General features: G+C 33.0%; 1 protein-coding gene across 1 annotated transcript; it reads right to left on the reverse strand.

The window, feature by feature from the left end:
* Positions 1 to 809: 809 nt before the first annotated feature.
* On the reverse strand, positions 810 to 5,189 carry LOC111405455 (patatin-like protein 6). The gene is made up of 3 exons (XM_023034348.1): positions 3,813 to 5,189; positions 2,276 to 2,584; positions 810 to 1,169 (listed from the first exon to the last, which is right to left on the reverse strand). Exons 1-2 carry the CDS (start codon positions 4,959 to 4,961, stop codon positions 2,315 to 2,317), a joined length of 1,419 nt encoding a protein of 472 aa, XP_022890116.1. The 5' UTR covers positions 4,962 to 5,189; the 3' UTR covers positions 810 to 1,169; positions 2,276 to 2,314.
* Positions 5,190 to 8,730: the final 3,541 nt, after the last annotated feature.

Consider the following 8,730-nt stretch of genomic DNA (forward strand, 5'->3'; position numbering starts at 1 on the left):
TTAGTTGTGTAAAGGATCGCGTAATAATTTAACAAAACTTTGAATGGTATCTGATTGTATAATTATATATAAATTTAAAGGTTGACTAGTAGTTTAGGCACTATGTTGAAATTCCATGGTCCAATTTTCTCAAAAGTTAGCAAAACTATTAAATTTCTAAAAACAAACCTCAAATATAGAAAAGTCAATATGCTCCCAAAGTTTTGAACAAAACTTCTATTTTTAATTTTAAAGGGTCCACAAAATGTGTACATTTTGGTCCATCCTTGATTTATTAATTTGTAAGGTCATTGAATTCAAAAAGCAACAACTCTTAATCTCTTCCACAATAAGAAAATGAAATTACACAAAAAGCATTAGCTAAAATAAGGACATCCTTCTTATATTGGAGCACCACTACTATCATACTTTTGGAGACTGCAACACCAACTATAGAATTAGAGCATATGTGGCAGGATTTAAATACAAGTTACTTTTTCCACTTAAAATAGGAAAATATATTATAAAAGTAATATACACATTTATTGTTAACAATATCACCTAAAGATTTAAGTTCAAAAGAGGCTGTATGAACCATTTATATTTTCACCTTGCTCCATATTGGGTAAATCAAATGAAAGACTCAAGGGGGCACACAATTTTTTCGTACGAAACTTGAAACTAAGACTTTTGCATGTATTATCATAATTCATAACCTAACCACCTCATTTGAAAAGCTTAAACTATTAGACGAAGATCATGTGATAAATTTGAAATAGATGAAATATATTTTGTTCTCACACGTTCACTGATAAATTTACTCAAAGATCTACAACAATCACATCTTTAAAAACTATAGCATCCGGCATTAATTCAAAACATTAAGGAGAAAAAAGGGTCTCCCATAACCAAATTTTAATTTGAAATCAAGAAATGTTATACATGATTAAGTTTCTTTGTCCTTGATAAAGTGGTGGCTACCACCATGCCTGGCCATTGGCAGGCAAGGAATCCCACAAAGATACACCTTTTTTTTTTTTTACAGTTGATAGTCCTTTTCACTCAAGTCCCACGCCCAGCACTTTTTCTCTTATCTTCTGTTTTTTCTCATAGTAGTAAAACCTGCTGACATGCCTTTCTTCAGCCAATCCTATTTTAATTTTTTTTGTCCACCTTCTTGCATGATTTACCTGCGTTTTATAGATACAAATACATCAAAAGGGGAGCAATTGGTATGAAAAATGCTTAAACTTTTATGTTGAATCACTCTGTCTCAAAGTTTAAACATTTAAAAGATGACATATTTTGTAAAGTAAATTAGACAATACTCGATAGAGGTGAAAATATCGTCAATTATATTGTTCGGTACGGTATAATAACATTGACACTTAAAGTTTGTCTTCGACATATCCTCACATGTACACACCGTATTAAGTTTTCAATCAAATGCCTAACATCACGTGAACAAGATTCACAAATAGGCAGTATCAAAACTGGAGATTTGAACCTTCACATGTTTCAATACAACATTAAATCAACTTACCCAAACATTTAAGCTATTTGGAACAACTTTATCTTTTAGAATTTTATCCTCAAGGCTTTAAAAGCAAAAGAATGTCATTTAAAATCCTAATGCATAATGTTACAGGTAGAAATAATGCCATAAGAAAACTGAAACAGTAAAAGAATGCCCTTTTATCCAACATTCAAACAGAAGATGATTCACCATTGATGTGTCACAAATCCAAGAACCCACAAAATTAAGATTTTTACCCCCCTCCTAAATGGCCTAAAAAGGCCTCCCTAGTTCAGAGCCCAACCCTACAAATCTTAATCAAATCTACCCTACTTAGCAAAATGACAAATATGCCATTTACCCCTCACCCCACAAATCTTTGTCAAGTCTACCCTACATACCCAAATGACAAATATACCCTCTTCCCTCCAAGAATCAGTGTCGGTGGACAAACTTTTGAACAGAACTAATGCAACAACCGCCCTTCGTTATAAACTTGGTTATTCCCCAGTCGAAGTGACAAAATGAGCGGGCTGGTATGTAGATACGGACAACAACAATATCTTCCCGTGATTAGGACTCAGAAAAATATATATGTATTAGAAGGAAAAGATTGGATGCACAACATTATGGTACCAATTATGAGTCAAATGCATGGGGTCTATGTTTGGATTGTGTGGAGATTAGTCATATCATAATCTTTTTTCTTCAACCACGTATCAACTTAAGTAGACATGACAAGAATATGTAAATTGAAGTAGTCAAAAGAAGAATACTTACATTGTTTTTTCCCCCTGTTTTATTGCTATCGGGAGTCGTTTAAGAAGATCTCGAGGGATGTTGCTTGAATGCAACAGTGGGAGCTATTCGGCAACTCCTCCTCTGTTGCTCGAGCACAAGTTGTTCAGCAAACAAGTCAAGTTTCTCAAAATTGCTCTGCTCCCCGATCTTCTTGCCACTAAAGAGAACGGATTCTACATTCTTCTGTTTGAGCATTTCATCTGCTATTCCAATGAGCATTTTCACATTGCTAGGACTCGGATCTGTGTCCACATTTGCCCCACAGCGGCCAAAACTCGATCCATTTGCCTGCCATTGGTGTTATATTAACTAGATTATTTATATATGAAAGAAGAAGAATGAGAAAATTCATTTAATAGAACCTCAGTTTTTAATAAAACAAGGAGGATTGAATTAACTATTCCTTTAAGGTATGATCCAATATGACTCCTGTTAATCATCTGCTATAAGATATTCATATGGAAGTTTAGAATGCTTTAATTGAATAATAGCTTGAAACGAAACATAAAATGTCAAACCAATAGAGACTTGGTTCAGAATATTACAAATCTTTAGACTGAAGGGGGATGAAAAAATAGAATCCGTGTCCTAGGTAGACAAAAAGGAAAGAGCGGCAAAAAATGATTAATTTTCAAAAACAAGTTTATGCAAGAAACAAGAATGGCAAAAACAGAGACCACTTTCAAGTGTACAATTTGTATCACTAATATGATAGGTGTCTTGAAATAATATCCAGAATATTCTTTGTGCAGTTTGGCACAGAGTCAAATTCTCTACTTACTACAAGTAGAATCATACATCTCAAATTTAGTCCTCCGGAGTATAGTTCAGTGGTGCAAATGATAGGAGTTAGGTTATCTCACGTCTTGTTGGCAGCTGCAGTGTGGGAGTTCGATTCCTGAGACATGGAATTGGACTCCTTGTAAGCGCAATGTATAAGGAACTCTTGTTCCCCTGCCCTGTTAGGACATATCCTACGATTTACCTCCCTCACAAAGCTATAGGGGCGAGGCAAGGTCGGGGTTCAACTTTTTTTTTTTTTTTTTTTAATACATCTCAACTTTAAATTGACAGTCTCGAAAAAGGATTTGAATAATATTTCCCCAAATGTCTGTCAAGATTCAAAACACTATTTTTGTTCATTCTCGAAAAAGGATTCAAATAATAGACTTCATAATGAACCATACGATTAGTAGAGTCGAGCAAGAGAATAAATTCGACCACAGAAATCACAGAGATATGGTCTTGATAACCTTTGTCGATGTCGGACAGAGCATTTCGGGTTGGCATTTGGCAATTACAACGTTGCTCCTATGAAAATTAGCCCATACCCACTGTCCCCATGAAAATTGTACCCAAAAACTTCCAAAACCCCTTCATATGCATACAACCAAATACTTGAAGGTCTTGCAATAAAAGCACTTCATACCCAAACTGAGCAAATGTCAATATAGAGATATTCACGTAGTGGATCACAAATTTACCAACCAAAAAATTGTAGTAGAAGATTATTTACCTGGATTCGAACATAATTATCACTCCGGCTCTGGCCAAATGCCATAGCCACGGCGTGGTCAACCAGCTCGGACGAACCATCGCCCGAAATTCGAGCCAAGGGCCGAGCCCAATCCTTGGCTTTCCATTTCTTCACTTGCTCGTAGTCAAAGCTCCCTTCCAATAACTGCCCTCCAGACCCTAGTGAAAGTACCAAAATGTCCTCGACCCCTCTCACAAACGGAAACTCTTGTTTGTTATGCAGTACGTGCGTAATAGCCGCCGCCGTCGGATTGTTCATCGCCAAACCGCCGTCCACCGCCACACACCTGGTCGACCCGTCAACCGACTCCATGCAAACTGGGTCGAACACGCCCGGTTCTGCTGACGTGGCTAGACAAACTTCCCAAAGCTTAAAATCGTAGCCATCTGATTCCAGAGCGTCGGCTCGTGAAAACAAAAACGGCGCCGTACTGGAAAGATCGTAGCACGGAATTAGAACCGGTTTTAAAGTGTCCTTCAGCGTTAAACTCCGGCCAGTTTTTGCATCTTTGAAAGCCGCCTTCATCGCCTTCTCTAAACCGGCGGTGGATGAACCGGTGGCGGCGTTATCATCGCCGGTTTTTTTATTAAAGGCTCGCTTGAAGAAATTAGCCTTAAAATGATTTGATTTTGCGGAGCGATAGAATTTTTTGCCCTCCGCAGCGAGGAATTTCCACGTTTCATCGGCGTGGAAAACCGGTCGATTCCGATCGTTGGTAGCAAAGAGCATCGCCGTGAAGATTCCACCGACGCCGGTACCGGTGGCAACATCAAAGTAATCGGCGATTCTAGCGTCTGGATTTCCAGACTTATTCTTTAAAGCAGTTTCCAAATATGCCAACGTTTTCCCCGATATGATGCTTCTCATTCCACCACCATCAATACTCAAAATGCAGATTTTTCCTCTCTGATTCTTGACCGCTTGAACGCCGTCCTCGGCTGTGAAAACGACGTCATTTTTGGGCTGTTCAATGGCGGGAACAATTTGTTTAGGAATCCAAAGTTTCTGGTCATCGTAACCAAACAAAAACTTGCTCTCCAATATTGAAAAAATCTCGTAGCTCAGTTTGTCTGTATCAATACTGGGTTCTTGCATTTCCAGATGATTTTCGTTGTTAACAAACGCCATTTCTCAGAAATCTCAAGTTATTAACCTTTCATGGCGTCTCAAATCCGTTTCTCTCCGAAAATTAAAATAACTACTCTTTCTCTCTGTGTTTAAGGGAAGGGAATGAATTTCAATTTAGCGCCTGTTGAAAGAAAAAGCTTCGGAATGAAGAAATGTGAGAAGACAAAGTACTTGACGAATGCGGAGGCAACAACCAGAGTTGGCAGAGCATGTCTGTTTTTGTTTTGGCTATATATAAAAGAATTTATTTACTTATACACCTATTTTCTACCCATGGGGTTACACTTTCTTATACGTAAAAAATTTGACTATGTATTAAAGAAAAATATTGCTAAATTCAATGCATTAAAGTATCAATTTATACGTATACGCATGATCTAAATAAAAACCAAACACACACACACACACACTTCATAAAAATAAAATATTAATAATAACCAAATGTAACAAAATCTGATTTTCTCTGTTTATTAATAGATATACTTTTCTACTGTTTCACGACACAACGCGCGCGCGTGTGTATATATATACATACAGCTTGTTTGGGAGTGATTTTTTGGTCCAAAAAATTGATTTTTTGACCGTTATTTCACTATTTCAACCGTCATATTTGACTTCTTCCCTCACAAATAGACCCCACTTTTCTCCTAACGGTAAAAAAATCAATTCTCAAAATTACTCCCAAACAGGCTCATATATTCAGTTATTTGACTCACTTAGCCCTTCTTTGGCCCTCATTAATTTTCATTTCATTTTTTTTCCTAATTTCAACCACACAATCTTTTATAAAATAATATTACATGTAAATCGAAAACTTATCAAAGTTACATACAAGTCAACAAATTGAAGAGATAATAGGTGTTGATCCATGTTATAAGTAATTTGATTTTGTTTCGTTTACAACATATTATTTGGCCCCTATTTGGTACGGTTAAAAAAATTAAAATTAAAGTTAAAGTTAAAGTTACAATTTATTTTAATCACACGTTTTATTAGAATTAAGAACTTTTCTATCAAATAATCTATAATTTTATCAAAATCTACTAAAGAGTTAAAGCAATAAAAATTTTACAAAGTTCCTATCAAGTAAAGTTTTTAAGACTTTATTAAGCTTTAAATTATTAAAAAAAAATTTACTAAAACATGTTAAGCATAATAAATTTGTTTTTAAATGATGAGATCAAGCATCGGATCCCTTGGAAATTTTTACGGTCGAGATCGAACGTAAACTGTTTTCTCCGTGATGAGCGGGAATGACGTGTGGGGTATAAGATGGGGACCACTGTTGTCAGTGGATAAGCACTTGTTTGTTTGGCTCGCGTATTCTTTTTCTTTTATATGAAATTTGAACACGCTTAGTAAGTGCTTAAATGTAATTAATTAATTTTAAATTATTTATTTTGTCAAATATTATTTTTCAATTATTCTTTGTTCAAAAGTTTCCCTTTTCACAAAATTGGTTTAATAATAATTTTAAGCACGGCTACATGCCACACTCAAATATGCATGTATATCTTCTATCCGAGTACGAAATTTGTAATCTTATTAAATACATAAGATAATAATTTTATCTAAAATCACTTAGGGTCCAACAAAAATATAAAATAATAATAGATTAAATACGTGAATTTATAACAAATATTACCGTGTTATAAAACTAAAAGTAAAAGAAAGAACAATAGAATAAAATTGGGTAATTAGCACAAAATGATCTTACTTTTTAGAGCCTGTTTGAGAGTGTTATTGTGCAAAACATTCATTTTTTTGGCATCTTCACCTCTATTTTCATCCTTTATTAAGGAACTCATCATTTTCATCAAATTTTTCAATTAAAAAAATGCAAAACGATAAATATATCCTCATATTTAAATAAAATAAAAAGAAAGAAAAAAAATTAAAGAACAAATTGCAATCGCACTCCCAAAGTGTTTAAAAAAGTGTAAGCGAGTCTAAATAAATTATTAAAAAGGTAATTATCACAAAACGTCCATACCTTTCTTTTTTGTCATTTTCGCTTTTATTTACATAATTCATTGTGGAAATCATTATTTCATCCATTATTTCAATTAAAACTGTAAAATCACAATTATGTCATCCTATATAAATAAAAGAAAAATAAAGAACAAATTGCACTTACACTCCCAATTTTTTTGAAAAAATACCAATAAATTTCTAATAAATAACAAATTTTTTTTAAAAAATCACATTGTTTTTTATAATTATTTATTTGGAATTTATTCAGGACTATAGTTACAATTTTTTTTTCTTTTCTCTATTTTTTTTTAATATACAAAGGTATATAGTATATTTGTTATTTTACAATTTTTATTAAAGAAAATGGATGAAAATGATGATTTTTGCAATGAAATGTGAAAATAATGATGAAAATGTCAAAAAAATGTAAGGTATGAACGTTTTATACAATAATATTAAAAATTAGCAACATTTTGTACTAATTACCCTTATAATAATTTATTTAAACTCATCTACACTTTTAAATAAAATTTAGAAGTGGCATTGCAGTTTGTTCTTTAATTTTTTGTTTCTTTTTTTCTTTTATTCAAATTTGAGAGTATATTTGTCATTTTACATTTTTTTTATTGAATTTTTGTATGAAAATGATGATTTTCATTATGAAAAGTGAAAATGCCAAAAAAAAAAAGATATGAATGTTTTGCACAATAACATTGAAAGGTAATGATGTCTTATGCTAATTACTTAAATAAAATTAATGGACTTAAAACTCAAAAGTGTATTTCATTATAATAATGACCTTTGTATATAGAGTTTTAATGAGATTTATAATTTGAATAGATTACACTCTTCCAGAATAAGTAAGATTATGTGTATATCGTTGTGTATATAATTTATAATTCAAATTATCTCATTAAAAACTTAGTTTGGCAAAAGTTCAGTGTAATAAAACTTGAATAATGTTATTTGCACATCATTGTATACATAATGACGTATAAATAAATAACATGGAAGAGAGGAAGAAAAAAAAAAGATGAAAATAAAAGAAATTTAGTTATTATAATCTTTCTGTCTCTTCCATGTCCGTACACAATCATGTAAAAATAGCTTTATAAAAATAATGTTTGATTGACTTATTTAATATAAACAAAGCTTGATGCCTAAAGAAACAACATTATGAGTACCATTATTATTAACCGGCAACACATTTAGTCCAATCAAAGTAATTTGCTCATTTGATTTGTATAAAGGGCAAAACCAGTTACTTGGGAGAATTTAATAGTGAATTTTTCTTAAAGTCCATGGTAATTAACCATAAAGTCTCTTTACTAATCCTTCCTTTAAGCCATGGCTACACGTTAATCACAAAGGAAAGGTAGGATTTCGGGATAAAGCATTCTTTTTGCACGGTAAACGAAGTTGGAAAACTTTAATTTAGGAGAAAAATCATCGCTTTCTCGATTGCGAGTTAATGAATTTATGAACACAAATTTTCCACCACGGCATGTATTCTATATCATTGCATAATTTTGCATTTGTTTTTTCTTTATTAAAAATAAAATAAAAATTACCGAGAAATGTGAATCATTAGCCAAGGGATCCGAGGAAATATCAATGAAATCTTTGATACCACGCACATGTTTGGTACGCGGGGTTACAAAACAGTCGATATTTCTCTCTTTCAGTCATGCTCAACTTTAACGTAATAGATCCTACCAAAAAATATCACCTGAAAATCTCGAGTTTGATGACTGGGATGAAACACGAACATCGTCTTCTAGTACCTGAAACAAAG

Source organism: Olea europaea, chromosome 12 (genome assembly GCF_002742605.1).
Source record: "Olea europaea var. sylvestris chromosome 12, O_europaea_v1, whole genome shotgun sequence".
Lineage (NCBI taxonomy): Eukaryota > Viridiplantae > Streptophyta > Magnoliopsida > Lamiales > Oleaceae > Olea > Olea europaea.

What these genes read in the sequence shown, in the direction of transcription:
- LOC111405455 (XM_023034348.1), bottom strand. Translation starts at nt 4,961, where the DNA reads ATGGCGTTTGTTAACAACGAAAATCATCTGGAAATGCAAGAACCCAGT. An exon ending in ATAATTATGTTCGAATCCAG is followed by an intron (nt 2,585 to 3,812) that starts GTAAATAATCTT and finishes CACCAATGGCAG; the next exon opens with GCAAATGGATCGAGTTTTGG.